Source organism: Tinamus guttatus, unplaced genomic scaffold (assembly GCF_059628265.1).
Source record: "Tinamus guttatus ecotype Peru unplaced genomic scaffold, ASM5962826v1 Tinamus_guttatus_pri_ptg000459l, whole genome shotgun sequence".
NCBI lineage: Eukaryota > Metazoa > Chordata > Aves > Tinamiformes > Tinamidae > Tinamus > Tinamus guttatus.
The window spans coordinates 5,953,394-5,971,857 of NW_028288993.1; the positions used below are offsets into that span (position 1 = coordinate 5,953,394).

At 50.0% G+C, this 18,464-nt stretch overlaps 1 protein-coding gene across 2 annotated transcripts in view; it reads right to left on the minus strand.

Moving 5' to 3' along the window:
- BICDL1 (BICD family like cargo adaptor 1) overlaps window positions 1-18,464 on the minus strand; it is a 32,137-nt gene continuing 13,673 nt past the window's right edge. The window contains exons 3-11 of one of the 2 annotated variants that reach the window (XM_088532411.1): window positions 10,837-10,953; window positions 10,311-10,322; window positions 8,777-8,923; window positions 7,339-7,518; window positions 6,607-6,825; window positions 5,287-5,430; window positions 3,154-3,284; window positions 1,582-1,702; window positions 1-201 (exon numbers count right to left, since the gene is read on the minus strand). In XM_088532411.1, coding sequence (XP_088388537.1) covers window positions 1-201; window positions 1,582-1,702; window positions 3,154-3,284; window positions 5,287-5,430; window positions 6,607-6,825; window positions 7,339-7,518; window positions 8,777-8,923; window positions 10,311-10,322; window positions 10,837-10,953 — 1,272 coding nt within the window. The remainder of the gene's footprint in view (window positions 202-1,581; window positions 1,703-3,153; window positions 3,285-5,286; window positions 5,431-6,606; window positions 6,826-7,338; window positions 7,519-8,776; window positions 8,924-10,310; window positions 10,323-10,836; window positions 10,954-18,464) is intronic. The other variant, XM_088532412.1, reaches the window with a different exon arrangement.

Genomic DNA, 18,464 nt, shown 5'->3' on the forward strand with positions numbered 1-18,464 from the left:
TTAATTTTTCTTGAAAAAGGAAAAGAGACGATTCCCTTCCGCCCCGGCAGGCTCATCCCCCTGCTGCTCCGGCCGGGGCCCGGCGGGGGGACGGGCACCCCGCTTTGCGCCGTAGCCCCTGGAGAAGGAATAGGCAAGCTGGCACCATTCCTTCGGGTGTTTGTCCATCAGCTGCTGGTCAATGACCCTGTGCATGTCATCCTGCGGCAGAGGGAGAGCAGGGAGCGTTAGCGGTGGGCCGGGCCCGCGCGCGGTGACGGGCGGCTGGCATGGGATGGAGGTGGCATGACGAGCATGGCGGCACTGCCCTGGTGGGGACGGCCGGCAAACGTCCCCATGGGGAGAGGCAGAGAGAAGCAGTAACTGTGGTGCAGCAGGGCAAGGGGGTCCCCAAGGGAGACTCTGGCACCTGCCACCACGCTGGGGTTTTATAGCTACCTTCAAAGCCAGTATTTCAGCTATCTCATCACTGAGACTTGCTCAAACTTACTGCATGCAAACTAGCCCCAAATTGGGAGCATGACCTGTCCTTGCCTTGGGGACCTGCCAGTGGTGGCATCGGATGCCATTGGGCAGCATGGCCCCACATGAAAGGCCGGTGCTGGTTCTAAAAACCCTGCAATGGGGCTATTGGGGGACCAAACACAGACTAGAGCAAGCAAGTGGCTCTGAGTTATAAAACCACTGCCCATGGCAGCAGCGCTCCGGCTCCTCCCGCACAGAGGCACCGGGGCTGCCTGGGTAGAGGGCTCAGCAGCAGGACGGACACACGGACACACGGACGGATGGAGATGGAGCGGCGGTGCTCGGCGGGGAGGCGCGAGCTCACCTCAAAGGCAGGAGGGGTGTACGACTAAAGCTGTTGGTACAGGAACTGAGAAAGGCCACTAGATCAGAAACCAAAGGAGCCAGATAGTAAAAAGCCCTGAGGAAGCAAACTGTACGCAGGAGAAGAAAAAAATAAAAAGAAGAGAGAAAAGAGAAGACAGTGGAGATGAGACAGGTGCTGGGGTGCAGGGGAGGTGGGCAGTGGAGCCCGGGTCCATGGGGACTGCAGCGGAGCCGCCTGCGCCTTGGCTCCCGCCTCGGCCGTTCTCACGGAGGCGCTGCCCTTGCCGAGGAGACGGCTCTGCCCTTGCACAAGCGCTCGCAGCCTCTATGTAACACTTTACACCCCCAATCCCTAACCTGAGCGTGGCTGGGGTGGCTGCTGAAATTGCCATGTGGTTTGGGGTTTTCTTCTTTATGACTTTGTCTGGCACCTTGACCATATCTTTTCCACTTTGCTCGATCTCCTGGGCTGCTGGAAGCTGCCTCTATGTCCCGGGGTGCTCCCAAGAGCTGCTGCCTCCACTGCACTGCGTGGCAGCACCCGCAGTGGGTGCCCTGGGGACGGCCGCCCGCGCACCTACCTATGCCAGGGTCTTGACCTCCCTGTTAAACTGCAGCTCCTAAAGAGCGATTCCAGCCCCAAACGGGGAGAGAGGGGAGGCCTGGGTTTGCTTGAACCCCCTGCAGCCAAGGTGCAGGACTGCCAGAAAGCGTGGGGAGCACCCAAAGGCGCCGTGTGCTGCTGCTCACCTGCCAGGCCTCCAGCTGCTGCGAGAGGTTCACTTTCTGCTGGATGGCGTCGAGCAGCTGGCTGTTGAGGGACATCATGTCGATCTTGCACTTGGCCAGTTCTACCTCTACCGCGTTCTTCCTGTGGGACAGCAAGAAGGGTGGGCAATCCCAGACCCGCGGCGCTGGCTTTACCCACTGTGGTGGCCATGTGGCACCCAGGAGCCTCCCCAGCTTTGCCCTGCACCGCGAGGGCTCAGCTCCCTGGGGTGCCCTGGGGAAATGGTAACATGGCTTGCAAGGAGCTGTGTTTCCTTGTAAACATTTTCTTTGGAGGAATAATTTAACTTATTAACAGAATCTAATGCATCTCCCTTGGGCTCCCCTCCGGGGAAGCACCTGGGGAAGCCAGTGTTTCCACCCAGGGCAATGCTCCATGCTCAGACCCGCTTTCCCTTTTGCTTATCACGTTGCCAGGCTCCAAGGCCAAGCTCAAGTTTGCCACGCCACATGTCTGCAGTAGGCAGTGATCTTGTTTGGAGACAGGTTTTGCGGGGGAGCATGTCAGCAAAACTGGCTCTATGCCTAGGTCATGGGGCAGGAAGGGACCGTGCTGGTTCTGTGCCCACGGAGCAGCCACTCTCGTGTCTAGCGACAAGCTGCTCATGTCTGCTCTTGGCTCGTGGGCAGCATCTGCTCATTCACCCCCCGCTCCCCTCCATGGCCACTCGTGTTCCCGTCGGCTGCCGCATGCCCGGCTGCTGCGCGGATGTCCGCGCTCGGCGTTCCGCGTGGAGCAGCGGCGCGTTGCCGTAGGCACGGCACGACCGGCAGCCCACGTGGATGCGAAATGCCAAAGCAGCCCTTCTGCGCCCGGCGGCACAGCTGGGATATTCCCAGCTTTTGCCAACAGATGGAGGTGTGCCGGGGCCGAGCAGCAGGCGCCAGGACCGGATACGGGTGTGGGAGCAGTGCGAATGCGCGGGGCGCCCCAAAAGGCTGGCGGGGCTGTGTGGGCTTGGTGAGCTTCGCACAGACTTGGTTTGTAAAGGGCTTCTTTGTGCTCTTTCCCTCACCCGGACCACGTGGGTTAGGTATTTCTGTATGGAAATAACCTGGTGATGCCCTGACCCATCTTGTTTTGGGAGATATCCTGGAGCAGGACAGGAGAACATGACCTGAGAGATGGTTTGGAGAAGCTGCCCACACAGGGGTGTAAACAGGTAAGGGAGTGCGTCTGGAAGAGCCAGGAGAGGAAAACAGGAAGAATAGGGCAAACCCAGTGTTTCTGTGTGCGTCTCCAAGAGCCCAAGCCCTCTCCTGCCTGCTTTTCTCCAAACCTGCATAAAGGATGGCAAAACACGTGTTGCACAGCATCCTCTTACATCCCCCAAGCCTGTGTCGGGACAAGGATCTGTCCCAGCCACAAGCCTTGGGCAGGATTTCTCATGGGCAAGGCCAAGGCTTCCTCCCGTATTTTCCCATTACTGCCAAACCAGTGGATGGTGGGAAAAGCCCACGCTGGAGGTGGCTCCAGCTACAGTGCTCCAGCACGGCTAAGGCAGCCTGGTTTGGGCTGCCTGGGGTACTTACTTGGCGATGGCCTCGTCTCGGTCCCTGATGGCCTGCAGCAGCCGTTCGCACGTCTCCTTGTCCTCGGCTGCTCCGCGGAGCCGGTCCCGCTCCTCTTTCAGCGTCGTCATCTCCACGCTCAGCAGAGTGACCTGCCGGGCAGCACAGGGAGGCCGTAAAACACATGTTCACTTGGGTGAGCTCACTGCAGACAGGGGTATCCAGGACTGCTAGCCCAGCTCTGCGGGTTCGCCTACGTTTAACTCCCTGGCTCTAGTGCCCACATGGCACTACACTACACTAGACTACACTGCACTGCTACCCGGAAACTCTTCCGACAGCTCCCTGCTCTGACTGCTGCTTGAATCCACAAGGAAATATTTACGTAGACAGCAAACAGTCAAGAAGGGCTCCTGATGTGGGTGTCCTGGGAGGACCTGCTGCCACCGTGCTCTTGGGCACGGGCAGAGGGCACATGGGCTTACTGTGTCCTCAAAGACGTGTTGTTGGCATTGGGGTTTTGATTGGTTTTGTTGGTATTTCAGGTAGCTGATGGCCTGTCCAGCAGGAGCAATGGGCTGGGCTGTGGGTGCATGATGCAACCAGTATCATTAAGGGACCTGGAGAGCCTGTAGGAAGGTGCGCAGGAGTCTGGGCACCACAGAGAGAGGAGGATCCTGCCACAGAGCATCTTGACCAGGACAGATGCTCAGATCCTCTGAGGTGTTGTTTGTGGTGGATTTGTCTCTGACAGGATTTTGCCATTAGGAAGGACCGGCTCCAAGTCTGATCCCTATCTGCTGCTAATTACTCACTCACTGCTGCTTCTGCAGTGAGTAGCACGGATTTCCTGTCATCCTAAATGCCTAGCCATCACTACTAGGGATGCTTAATGACTCCTTTTGCTGCTGCAGGAAGAGCCTACTTTGATCCAGTGGCTGGATCATGCAGTTAACCTTCAGCTGAACCAGGTAGGTGGTGCAGAAGCATCAGTTGTGTCAAAGTCATGAACCCTCCTGAGCCTGTGGACTGGCTATCTTGGAAACTGGCCACTCAGGTCCATGCTTGGAGACCAGATCTGAGCTATTTTAGATCTAGGATGGGATTAAGCATCCCTGAGTTGGTGTGTAGGCAGGGTTAAGAAACTCTTCTCCATTTCGGCATGTGGGTGGAAACTTCTGTAGCCTCTACATGAGGACGTTAGACCCAGTTTGTGCTGATTTTTTTTGACAGGGATGAGTTATCTCTCCTTTTCTCTGAAAGTGTGTGGAGAAAAGGCCATACAGGAGCACTGTATGCACAGGCCACCAAGAGCGTTCGTCTTGTTTATTGCTTCAGTACAACAGGGTGCTATGTGAGCAGCTGAGCCAAAGACTGTGTCTGCTGGCCACCTCCAGATCTCCTACAGCATTTGGAGAGCTTCTTCCACAGACACAGGTATTGCAGAGCCTTTCCTCGCTTTTCTGGCTCTGTTTCCAAAGAAGATGCTACTGCCAACTTCAGTGCAGATGTAGTCCCATTGGTGGCTTTGGGCATGGTGCTGTTTTCAGAGCTGGATCATTGTTGCTGTTGTGTTTGCATTAGACTGTCCCTGCTGTCTCAAGGGCTGCTGCCTAGGACCAGGTTGTCCCCTGTTAGAATTCTGAGTGTGCATCTACTGAGGATCTCATGGTGCTGTTCTGAGACGTGCTCAAAGTGGGATTAACTCCAAGACAGGACAGTCCTGGTTTGTCCATTCAGCAGCTGCCTCTCAGTTCCACGAGAGCTTAGTGCAAGTGAGATGGATCAGGCTGGATGCCCATGCATTTCCAGTTCCCCATATCAAGCAGCCTTGTACTTCAGAGTCTTCTGCTTCATAGAGTTTAAACGAGATATAGACTGGATCCAAAAGCAGGCTGAGGGTAAGGTTTAAAGGAAATTTGTCTGCTTTAGATGCCAGGGATGGGATACTGGATATTTTCAAAAGAAACTCTGATCCTACATTCAGGAAGCCCCAGCATTTCTGCTGTGGGCTTAAAGACGCATATGACCTTTACTGTTGTTTGACTGAATCCTGCTGGCAATTTATCTTGTTGAGCTCATCTGCGGAAAGCACATCTTGGGAGATGAGCGTGGGTGTTACAAGACCCCCTGTAAAATGCGGGAATTGCTAACCTGGCTGTGAAGGCGCTGCAGCTCCTCCAAACTCTGCCTCAGTTTCCCCCGCTCTCCCTCCATTAATTCCCTCAGGGCTCGCGAGTCCTCACTTGTTCGCCTGATCTGTTCTTCTAAGGTGTCGTCATCGCTTCGCCGGGAACTCTGAGAGCAAGACAAAAACCTCCTGCTCAAGTTTGGCTTTAAAAAACACAGTTGTATTAATCTGACTCTGGCTTGGGGGAGCACAAAACAAATTAGCAGGACATTCACTTTCCTGTTAAGTTTTGGTTTTAAAGCAAGTGTCCCCAGGTACTGCCACAATAGAAATGTGCTCAATCAAGGACAGTTCTTCTAAACACGATAACAACAGCAAGCAAACAAGTTCTCCCCTTGCTGAGGTTGGTAATGCATGGCTAAGATTGCCATGATTGTAGACTTTTTGCAGGACTCTTGTTTTCCTTTAACAAATACAACTTAATCCCCATGCTCTACCTTTTTATCAGCTGCTGCCAATACTCTGATGGAAAGGAGAAGTGTTCCCCCCGTGCCTGCAGTGCCAGGGTCCAAGCACGACCTCTGAGATAAGTCACACTGGGAACATGCCCAAATGGTGGATGGTGGAAATAGGCCTGATTCTGAGCCATCACAAAAGGTCAGACGTTTTCTCTTAATTCTGCAGTCTTGAGGATGCTGGACAGTCCGCCAAGTCTTCCCTCCTGCCCTGGCTCAGCAGAGCTCTGCTGTCTGCTCGCTGGCAGCCCCGGGGTGCTAGATCCCAGAGCGGACACCGCCGCGCATCCCAGACCCTTCCCCTGCAGTAGGGTCACATCTGGTGACTCTTGCAGAAACAGCTGTACCCAACCTTAGCTCACAGTGGCAGAACCTACCCACGTAGCGGTCACAAGGGTTTTGTGAAACTACTTCTGAGAAAAAAAAAATTCCTAAGAAAATCATATCTAGAATAGCTGCACTGTGATTTGTAAGAACATCTGCATACTTCCAGGTGGAAACTCTGACTTACTGCAAACCTTGAGGAAAAACTACGTCCATTACTTCCCAGCACGACTGCCAGACCCTAGAGGGTTTCATGCACGTGTAACACTGAAAGCTTTGGCAGTCTGACCACTGCCTGCCAATATCCCATGAGCCAGTCTGGCTCTCTGCTGACTGGTTGAGACACATGAAGCAGGTTGTGTGTCATGATATCCCACCTTTTGAGCCATGGAGGTAGTCTGAGAGACCCAGGACTTCAGGATGCAGCAGGAGCCCTCCCTGGCAATGTCCATCACTGGGCAAAGGGGCACGCACGACAACCTCTCCCCGTGTCGAGCCACTTACCGTGGAGTCTGCCCCATCCAGCACGTTTTGTATCAGTCTTTTCAGCTCACTGAGAGCTGCACGTAGGCTGCCAGCTGGGACATCTTTGGCTGATGAGGTTTCTGAAGACTCGTCCATGGAAGAGTCTGTGGAGACCGCAGAGTCCGCGCTGTCGTTCCCGCGGAGGTGGGAGCAGAGGTATCGCACTTGGCAATAAGCTTCCCAGAGTTGCAACCTTAGCTGCAACGAGAGAGCCTGACGTTAGCCCACGACGTCAAGGCCATAGGGAGTCTTCTTCCACGTCGTAACGATGCATGTGATTGCTGAAGCATGCCAGTATTCATCTAGCTTACGTTGCTGACTTGGAAATGGATGCAGAGACTTTCATAAGGTCAAAAGGGTGTTTCTATTGGAGCTGGGACTGACCCTTCAACTCCAAAGCCAATGTGTTAAGCTGTTTCTAAGGTATCTAGGGAACCTTTCTTGCCCTGTAGATGTGGTGCTGCTGTGTCCTGTATGCTTAGGGGAATGTGTAGGCAGTGGTGTTGCACAGAAAACAAATGTTGGTGTGACTAAGGCATGGGTTACCCTGCTGCCATTTCCAGCTTTGCAGATGCAGTGGTCAGAGTGTCCGGTTTGCATAACTCTGCGCGTCCCTTTTGAGGGTGAGGTGTGGGAAGACCAACATGCATGTCCTCCAGGGCCCAGCCACAGAGGTTCGGGTGTTACTCCAGCTCACAGGAGTGTTAATACCTGTTCCCGTTCTTGCTCCAGCTCCTCTGCCTCCATGCTCTGCTCAATCTCGGAAAGCAGGGATGTGCTGGTTGTGTTGAAGTTCTGGAGACTTCTCTCCTCACTGAGCTCCTCGACCTTCCCCTGCAGCTGCCGGTAGGACAGCCGCACCTCCTGGAGCTCCAGCTGGCTCTGGTGCAGCTTCCAGGAGAAACCGAGCAATTCACCAAAGAGGCAGAAGAAAAAATGAATGTTAGTGGAGGGAATACAGACTGGGGGATCTCTGCTTGTGTAGGACTGAATGGAAGGAATGAGTGGCAGGTGGCATGCAGAGGGTTTCCAGCTGCGAGGAAGCAAGAGTAGTAGGCCAAGGTTGCTATTTATTTATTTTTAAGAAAAGGCCCACTGATGCTAGTCTTGATTGCTTTTACTAGTTATTGGGTCCTGATAATCCTCACATTATTAGACACTGTTTAGGCTTCATAATGTACCAAAAGGAAGTATTACTGCATTAACCGGTGCTAAAGTGAGGAACTGGGGACTCAGGTAAATTTGCTAAAACTAATACAGCAGGAATTGAATTCAAAAAGAAAAGTGATATCTGCACAACTGCTTCAAAATATACAGATATGCAAGTATATACATACACCCACATGTATATGTGAATTCTGATCAGCTAAATCCTAACACCCAATGTTTGGATGTCAAAATTCCCAAACCCACATTTCACTGTTTTGAAATCTGAGTTACTTGAGTGCTGGAAAACACCCAAGATCCAGCAGGGACACTGATTAATTTTAGACTTTATCTGTGGTCAGAGGAATGTGGAATTCTGCAAGCAGCAAACAATAATTTGTAGCTTTATAACCACTTAACACCAGGTCAAGCACGTTCAGATTCAGTGCCTCTCTACGGAAGCAGGCAGAGCTATGCAGAGCAGGATGAACCTGCAGAGTTCAGAAGCTGTAAAATCCTGTTCTCCACTGAGACGCCCGACAACACTGGTGCCTAAGCCTTTTCCCTGCAGAATGGTGTTCAGTGAGGGATGGCTGTGAACCCCATACAGCTCACGGGCGCCCCATTGACCAGGAACAGCTCTGAGGTTGGTTAATGTCTTCTGGACTAGCACTGCCTGATGAAGCCTCTTCTGGAGCCAGTGCTACCACTGAAATAAGAATTAAATTAGATGAACTGCAGGCAGTTTTCTGCTTCCTTTTGTGTGTTTCTTTCTTTTCCTGCTTTGCTCTGTCCTCCCACCCAGCTCCCTCTTGTCTTTCAAGATACCCCATGGTGGTTCCTGCTGCTCATCCCTAGGGGCAGCACCAGGATCTTGCTCTCTCCTGTGCTTTCATGAGCCATTTGACTCTTCCAGTTGTTCTGTCTCCAAATTCACTGACTATCCTCCTGGTCGGACTGACCCCAAACCTGGTTTTCCTTCCCCAGTGGCAGCACTCCTCACCTGCATGTCCTTGTCATGGCTTTGCCTCTCCAGCACCAGCACACGGTCCTGCAGCTCCTCCACGGTGCCCTGCAGCAGATCGTTCTCCTCCATCATGGCACTGAGGCGATGCTCTAGCTCCCGCTTTCGGTCCGTCAGCATTTTGATCTGCGGAAGAAGGAGAGTCAGGGTGGCAGTCGCGCTCGCTGGGGAGCAGAGCGGAGGAAAGCACCTTCCCATGAGAGGAATGAAGCAGAGAGACAAGCGGATGGGTGTACATGTTCTGTACCTGTGTCGGGGAGAAACGGCATCTCCGTGTGCGGCTTAAAGCTCGGGAGGAGCCCAAGGAGGTTCCTCCTCCCTCAGGGCGAGGGCAGGGCCAGGGCTGCGGTGACAGGTGACACCGTCTGGGACAGTCCAGAGACCATAGGAGGCCGGGGGGAGCTCTGGGCTGCTCAAGGGGATTAGGTGACCCCAGCCCTGCCCTGGATTCCCATGACTCGGTGTCCCCGCTCCCCACGTGGCTCTTAATGGTGGTGCCTTTACCAGGGAAAGTCCCACTGGGGACTTGTCTTTCTTCCTGCAAAGCTCCTTTCTGTGCCGGCGTTATTTTTAGCCTCCCGGGGATGAGTTGTCTTTAAAACTGGTTCAGTCCTTTTAATTGCCAAGGACTGCAGTCTCAGGCGGGGGGGACAGCATGCCCGGTGGCACTGCCGCGGTGCACCCCCGGTAGTGGTGAGGGGTGAATGGCACCCGCCAAGGTCATCACTGCATCCCCCAAGGCAGAGGGGCCCTGTCCCAGACCAGTGAAAGCCCTTTGGGCCTTTCCTTCCTCACTCAGCACCTTCCTCATTCTCTGCCTCTTTGGGGTCTTGCCCCTTTGCTGCTTCCTGGGCTGCTTCCCTGAGCTCCAATAGTCCAGGACATCACTGGGAAAGTCTCTTCAAATCACCTTTAAGGGCCCTCCTCAACCTTTCACTTCTCTTTGCCCACTTTTCTTGCCCTGTGACTCTTTTGTTGGACCCTGGCTCAGATCTTGCTTGCAGACCCTCAGTACTGCATCCTGCTCTGCCCCAGCTGCCTTATCCACTTCGTCTTGCAGACCTACGTCTCTCCTGAGGGTGAAAGAACCTCACGATTGCCCAGGGGGTGAAATCTTTCTCTAGCTGAAGGAGTATCTGCCAAGTACATAGACTTGCTCGCTGTGCTTGCAAAGGCTGCTGCACACACTCAGAAGCATTCTTGGGTGACTAATGGCTTCTGAGATGTCTCTTCCCACCACCATCATGATTTGCGTGGGCTGGAGAGAAGGGGTGCCAGAAAGTAGAAGCATAAAATAGAGATGCATTGCACTGAGAGTTAGGGTTTGCTGCCAAAGCCGGTAGCGAGCGCCTGTGAATGACTGTGTCAGAGAAAGCCACCGCTCTCCCGTGGGGGCCAGAAGGACACAAGGGGAAGGTGATCTGCGCAGCGCAAGATGGGGGATCTGGTGGGCCAAGGCATGCATGGTGATGGTGACCCCCACACGAGCAAAGCCCGTCCCAGCCGTACTTACTTCGAGGACCTGCTGCTCCAAGGGGAGGGGAAGAGAAGGCGAGGGGACCAGTGGGGAGCAGGTGGGGAGAGGGAGAGAAGAAATGGAGAGATTTTTAGGAGAAACAAACAAACAAACAAAATTCTTCCCGATAGCTTAGAAGGCAGCAGGGCTGTACAGCTGCACATCTTTCACTCCACCAGTTCCTGCCCAAGAGGTCCCCATCAATTCCCTGGCAGGGATGGGAGGAGGAAGGATGCTGATATCGGCCTTGCTGATGTAGGGAGCTTGAGCAGCTCTGCAGGGTCCCTTGGGCACAGCGGGCTCCAGCTGTGGCAGCACAAGCTCCACACACTATTTTGGGGGGGACAAGCAGGATTGACCCGTAGCTCTGTTGCACACAAGGGACAGGAGCAGAGAGGAAAGGAGAGCAAGAGAGGAGGAGATGGGCAACACATCCTGCTCCAGCCTCGCTGGGTTGGTGCACCCAGGTGCTCACACTGCTGGGGAGGGGGCTGAGCCCCGGGAGCGGAGCACGGCCACTCACCTCGGCCTGGAGGCTCTCGAGCCGCACGATGTGCTGGCTGCTCGATGAGCTCTTCTCGCGGAAATCCTCCCGCAGCGTGTGCACCTGCAGCGAGAGCTGCCGCTCCACCTCCGACGCCTGCAAGGAGACACGGGGCTCATGTTAGCCCAGGGGCTACCAACACCTCCCGCCCACGGGAGGAGGCTCTGCCAAGGGGGAAGGAAACCTGGGAACAACAGGGTGGGAAGCTCAAAAGCCTGTAGAGCTGGAGAAAAGCTCATGCTGGCCAGGCACTGAGCACAGCAGCCGGATAGACAAGGTGGCTTCGTCCTTACAGACAGGGCAGCTGAGGGGACATGCATCTTGGAGGACACGAGCTGCAGGCAGCCTCCATAAACGGCAGCTTAGACACATTAACTGCTCTCCAGGCAGCTTTTTTTCTGATTTTTACATGGTGAACATGCTTGTTAAGGCTTGTAAGAGAACATAAGGTTTTTTTTTTTTTTTTTTTAATGACAAATCCCTTATGAGATGGCACAAATGGATGGGTTTCTGCTTAATTAGCCTCCTTCAGGTTCCACTATACTTAGGCACAGCATTCTTGTGGAATGAGAACTCATTTCCAGCAATAAAAAATGATCTTGTCTACTAATTGATTTTTACTTCCCCTCCTATCCTGGGATATAGCTACTGTTTGCCTCTTCTTTCAAACCACACATCAGGGGCCTTTGCATATCCCTCCTCCTTCATCTATTTATTTATTTATTAAAGCTTCCTTGCACAAGCCAAGGACACAGCACTATAGGAGGGGCATGGTTATTTTTCTCCCTGCAATCAGCTACAGCATTCCAAGCCTCCTGAGCAGCTATTAATTAAAGAATGGTGACATTAATTAAAGTGACATTAAGAAAGATGGATGAGTTGTGCTTTTTGTGAATGATTCACTCTCTTTTTGTAAAGAAACATCTTCAAGCTGAAATATCCTAGAGGAGCTATCAAGGATGAAAAAGCACCGGATGAAAAGCACCAAAGGGCTTTGCCTTCAAGCTGCTGACCACACTCCCAAAGACTGCCAGTAGTACCCACTGATATGACACATCCATATTTGATGCATAAGTGTGTAACATCATTTATATTCTAGACCTCTGATAATATACTGAGTACAAATATATCATATAGCAGTAAGAAACATGAGAATTAGTGGTGTGGCAATTCTGTATCTAGACCACTAGACCTGGTCTCTGTGCTCAGACTGGAGCAGGTGAAGGGAAGGTCTGAAAGGGAGACCCAGAGCATAGAAAGCCTGCTATGAGAAAGGTATGTTTAATCTCATGCACGGCATGCTGAGAGAGAGAGAGAGCGCTCCCTATAAATACATCAAGGATAAGCACGCAGGAGGAGGAAGTGCTATTTAAGCAGAAGCATAATTTTGGCAGAAGAACTGATGTGAATAAGCTGGCTGAGAACATACTGAGGCTGGAAATGGGAAGACTTCTGAGTTTCCAAGCAGCTGCAGTAGGCTTTCTCCTCCTCAACCATTATGGTAGGAGGAATGGTGGCAGAAATGATTTTGTGATGGCAGGGGGGACTTTTTCAGTCTCCATCAGAGGGCTGCTTATGACAGTAGGGAAATGAATTCACCTCAGAGGTCCTTTCCAGCGCTGTACTGCTCACAGGACTGCAAGGTTTGTACTCACCAGCTTTCTATCATCATTTGAGATTTATCGACTTACTACTCAGCTTTTACACTCACACATTGTACTCCCATGGTTATAGCCCACAGGAAGGGAAGAAAGGGCTCCCTTATGGCTAGTGTTAAGAGCACTAATGCAGACGGTGTGAGTTACCGTGTCCTGTCAGCTTAAACCATTCACATCCTATTTCATGCAATAGGGAAGAGTAAAAATAATGCTGTCTTTAGACTCATAGAGTGCAGAATATACCATCCTTGACCAACTGCCAACAGAAATAAAGAGGAATTTCTACATCATGCGTTTCACTCCGTAGCAGAATGATGAAAAGCCCTCATCTGCTTTTTCTAGATAGAGAAACGGCTGATGCATTACGCTCCACTTCTGCAGAGACTGCACTTTTCATGGTTATAGGACAAAATCATCTGGGCATGACTTTGGACATGGAAACCCCCTTTCAGTGTAGCAGGGTTTTCGTACTACGTTTGCTTCGGAGCACACTCATATTGCTGCGAAATTACCCTTTTCAACTGTTTGTAAAGTCTAGATTTTTGTGTAAATTTGCATTACTTTATGGAAAGACACCTTGACAGCATCCAATATTCCCTTTGTTTTGGGACATGTTTTTCAGTATGGTGGTTACTTAGGTTCTCTGCACTGCTATAAGTAGTGCATGTGCGCACATGTATTTCGAAGCGTGAGCCCACTATAGACTACTTATAACATGCTCTTTTCTTTAGTATCTTCAGAAAAGCGACCCTTCTGGCTACATTTTTGCTTTATTGCTCAAGGAAGCTATGGCTTTCTAGTCTGTTGAACTGAAGGAAGGTTCTTCTGCATCAGCCAGTCTAGCTCTACTCTCGTTATGCAAACTGTAGTGTTTTCCTAAACATTAAAAGCTAAAACCTTTTGTCGTTATGTCAGTCACTGAGCAAAGCATTGATTTTGCTAGAGAAAGGTGGTATTGTTTTTGGAAAGGCAGACATATATCGCATCACAGCACTTCTCTCTAATTAAGAAGAGATTGATTTCCTGGGTATAGGCAAATCAGCCAACACAGTCACCAGGCAGTTTGAAACATACCTCTAAAACTGTAGACATCAATTCAGAGTTAGATAGATTAAAGCAGCTGTTGAGATGTGTTTTCTGGCCTTCAAGAAAGATTTCGCTGAGATATGGGCAACATGAGAAGGAAGAGCAGGAAGATGTGTTGCGCTCTACGATAATTAAGGGCTGCTTCTTCAGCATAACCCTAATAAATTTCTCCAATTATTCATTCTGACGTGCCAAAACACACAAATCTGGGTGGCTATTTGGCAAAAAAATGTGGCTTACCGGTTACAATAGCTCCATGGGGTTTAATGACTGGAATACATGAGATAAACCAAAGGGTTGATCCTGGTATGGAGAGAGGCTCATTGTAATGCTGGACTGTGAGAAATTTAAGGCCTGTAGTTTGGTTTCATTCAAAAAAAAAAAACCTCTTCTGGGGAAGATCTACTAAATAAAACTAACTGCATGGAAAACATCACATTATAAAATCATGTCAAAAAGAAAAAGAGAATGGAAAAAATCTTACGGATGGAAACTAGCTGGGCAAAGAAACCAGTGTTACCATATTATATGCTTTTACAAACAAGACAGTACAAATTAGCAAGGGATATTCAAGATTTACTTGGCTAAAATAGCTAAGAAAGGAAAGAGACCTCCTAATTAGTGCTAAATTTGTAACACCCAGGAGAGTCTGCTCCCCCTTTTATTAATTTGCTAATAGCTGAGCTGAAGGGAGTCCCCATTCCCTGTGTGGTACCATTAACACTTTGCAGCACTAATCACTGCCTCCCTCAGCTTCAGGGTCCTCAATTCCCAGCCCTTCTCAGTGAGGATGCTAGAATAATGTCTTTGGATGCTGAAAAGCAAGCACAGGGGGAAACTACAAACATTTTGCATGGGAATAATAAATGAAAAGTTCATCCAGCATTTTTTGAGGCAGAGTCACTTCGAGTCTTCCCAGAAGTTTGTCACCTTGAAGACGAAGGGAAGAGTTGTGCTGGGAGCAGGGATGCACAGGAGCTGCAGGAAGCCTTTTGGCTAATCAACCTATGCCAAGAAAGTGGCACTTACTTCCTCACACAGGTTTCCTTCTGCTCGGGAGCCCCTCTGCAAGCTGCTGTCCAGCTACCAGCCCACCGCCTGTTACCTCCTGGTTTGCAACAGAGCAAGGAGACCGAGCGGCCGAGGGGCTGCAACTGCCCAGGAGGCTCATAGGATGTTAGTGATGGAGAAGTCTCATGGCTGCAGCATTAAACCTACTTGGAGAGGACTTCTTGTGGCACATCCTGCCAAGATTTACACTTTTTGTTCCCTTTACAGGGACTTCGTGAAAATGAAAATGCTTTGCCCCCAGTTCCTCCTCCCTTCTCTTCAGTTTTCCCTTTTGCAGGGAAAATAGGAAATGCACACTGTGTCCTTTAACCAGAACTACTTGACTCTGTATTTATCAGAGTTGTGAAATAAACCCAGAGTGTGAGATGTTTGAATGGTGAAGGATTGGAACAGGCTGCCCAGGGAAGTGGTGGATCCACCGACCCTGGCAGTGTTGAAGAAACGTGTAGATGAGACACTTAGGGACATGATTTAGCAGGCACGGTGGTGATGCCTGTCCATATGGCTGGACTTGATGATCTTGAAGATCTTTTCCAACCATAATGACTCTGTGGTTTCCTCCCAGCACATCACAGTGGCACAGCAAGCTCTTGGGGCAGCAGTGAGTCAAGGCACCTTCAGACCAGAGGCCTGACACCTGAGAGGCATCAGGGAGGAGGGTATAAAAGAGAACAGGTAGCAGCTGGGGGGGCTTTTTTTTTGGTTGGGGCTGGGCTTGGTTGCTTTGGGGGGAGGTGGCCTGAACCCGTGAGCATGGCTCAACCTGAAGATGGATTGTGTGAAGAAGTGATAGTGATGGCTGGTTTTGGTGGATTTCCATGGTTCTGTGGTGGTGAGCTGGAGTGTTGGAGATTGCTGCTGAGGTGAAGTACTGCTCTTTTATTTTATTTCCAGATGTCCTTGAAAAATACTGACATAAAAAATACTGATAGTTAACTTTTCTTGACTCCTTAAGCAAAGCATGAAAGAGGATAGTCAGGGAATTTTTGCCTATGTAATAGCCCCTCTTGCCCTCTTTTTTCTTTATTTCTAGAAAAGCTAGTTGATATGAGGGGACCTGATTGAACAGCAAACAACTGACTGCCTTGACAAAGAGGTCAAGGAGAAGAAACCATGTTGGTTGCCCTCATCTTGATTGTCATCAAGTGATAACTCAGATAACTGCTTAGCTGAGGCTAAATGCATTAGGGTGAATCACCCTGCAGGATATGGAGCTGTGCTGTTTGGTGCAGAAGCAAGGATGCTTGAGGGTGCCCTATGGCACATCTCTGGCTGTAGGGTTTTCTAGGAGTGTTATTTGCAAGAACTAGCTTTACAAGGTGAGGTGGGTTGTGCAGGTGTTTCAGGAGGTGCTTAATGACAAACCTTCCTCTTTTTGGTTTCTTCTTGACCAAAGCACTGTGCAGTTCTTAAGGACATGAAAATGGTGTGTGTGGAAAAATGACTCAGCCGGCTTTCTGCAGGAGGGAACACCAGAGGCTGCTGCTTTGCACGCGGCAATAAATTAACGCCGGAGATGGCTCATAGGACATCATGTGCCTGGAGGGTGTACAGTGCTAAGAAGTACGTAGTGGTTGCTCTTATCCTCTGTGTGCAAATTCTGCTTGCAGGAATGTAGGAGGAAATAGCCCTGCACCCTGACTCCCAGGGCTGGTGTCTGTCCTCGGTGTGTGATAGGACAGCTGGGCACTGGGCTTGCTGGCAGCAAACTAGGCTCCTGGTTAAGAAGGAATAAAGTGGAACACTAGCAGTGTGCTGTGATTCAGAGATGGCACCTGTGGCTGTGAGCAAGGTATTCCCTGCTCTGTGCTTTGGTCATCTATTTGTACATGGGAGCCCTCATGCTAACCTCCGTGGAAGCACAGCTAGGTTTTGGGGTGTCACAAGGGGATCTGGGACCCTCACTTCATAAAAACAGCCCAGATGTGTCAGTGGTTTCTGAAGCTGTGCAGTCTAGTCCCCTAGATATATAGCTATACAGAGCATTTTTGAGAAACTGTCATTGATGTGGGCTTTTAATGAAGATTTGAGATTGGTCTGATTTTTTTTTTAAAACTCATGTGAAAGGATTAAAAATATTTCTTCCAGTAAATTTCTAGTGACCCATAGGCATGGGCAAGATGATAGCCTAATGGAATGTAAAATGCCTGTTTAGTTTGGAAACAGTTGATACTGGAAACATGAAGACTTAACATGATTTTTAAAACCTTCTGGGATAAGAGAGTAACAAACAGGCTTGTTGTGGTAGAGAGAAAGAGAAATGTTGCTTCTCATCTGAGAGGCTTTCCCTTGATAGCCAGAAGTCAGGACAGTAAAGCTTCTCTCTTGAATTTGTTTTATTTAAAATGTTTTAGACTGAGAATTAAATCTGGATGTGTTCAAACTCCAATGTCTGTGTCTGGAAGCAAGATGCAGTGATGAAGTCTTTTGCAATCTCTTACTCTAGCTTCAAGTGGTCTGACATCTCCCTGCTTTCAAAGACATAAGAGTTCTGCCCGTGGTATTTAATATGTGTTGGCTTGAGAGCAGCAAAGTTTGAATCCTCACCTCCTCTTGAAACCTGCAACCACACACTTGTTAACCTTATGACATGCTCCTCTAGAAACAAGCAGTAGTATTCAAACCAAAAGCTTTCCCAGTGTATTTAGACTTTATGCTTGAACTTGCACCTGCAACTGCTTGCATATGTCTATTCCCATACCTATGAACTGGAGAGGTTCCAAAAAGCTGTGCCAAAATTTAAGGAGTTGGTTTAAAACCTGTAAGTCTGTACCTCTTAAGAAGCCTTGAGACGGAAATGGAGACAATGTTTCCTCTAGAACCCAGACATATATTTACATCTTATGGTAGATTGACTAGCAGATGTTTCATTAGCTTTTAAATCCCTGATGAGTCTGAGTCCCACTAACTTCCAGCTGCCCATTTCTAGAAAACAGTGCTCAACCAATGGCTACTTATTTCTGTCACAACTTCATCAACTTGTTTCAAAATTCTGAGGAAGGAGAGCTAAGGAGTCTTTTTTGGACTTCGCCTTGACTATAGCAAGACAGAAGATGTAGCAGAAGGTTTATTTCCCATGGCTGATGCAGTCAAATTTGCCCTACAAAAGGCTGGCACTTGGCAACCCTGTAGTGAGTAATGGCCAGGATGGGAGTAACAGCATCTGAGCACTTTTATCTGCTCAAGTCAAATACAGGTCTCAGCTTTGCTGCATGCAATAGACACATGTGGCTTGTCTGAGCCCTGCTTTGCTTTGTGTTTCTGATGGGGTTCAGTGTATGACTCAGAGCAGCAGATGTCTGCAGTAATTGTTTAGCTTCCTGGGCTCTGCTGTGGATGTAAACACTGATGGGATTAAGATGTTAAATCGTAGAACCTCAGGATAGTCTTAGTTTTCAGAACAGTATGTGCTTCTGCAGTGATGGTTGGTGACCAAGAGGCAATAGCAGCTTCCAGTGTGAGCCAGAGCTGCTCGATGATGCTGCAGCAGGTGAATATGAGTTGAAGATGAGGTTTTTTAGCACCTACGGCCCATCTCTTGGGAAGCTGCTGAGCATTTCTGTAGGTGACATGTTCTCACTTGCAGTGCCAGTGGGGCAGGTAAGATGCTCCCCCAGGGACCTGCTGTGACCAGAGCCTGTAGCTGACACAGGAGTCCTGAGGGTAGCCTGTGGATCTCTTGGAACCTCAGCCTCACACAGGAGAGATTTGAAGCTCTTGCATGGGTTCCTTTAAATAACAGCTTTTGGCAAACTCTGTCATTTTGATACTTTCAGTTCTACAAAAAGCAAT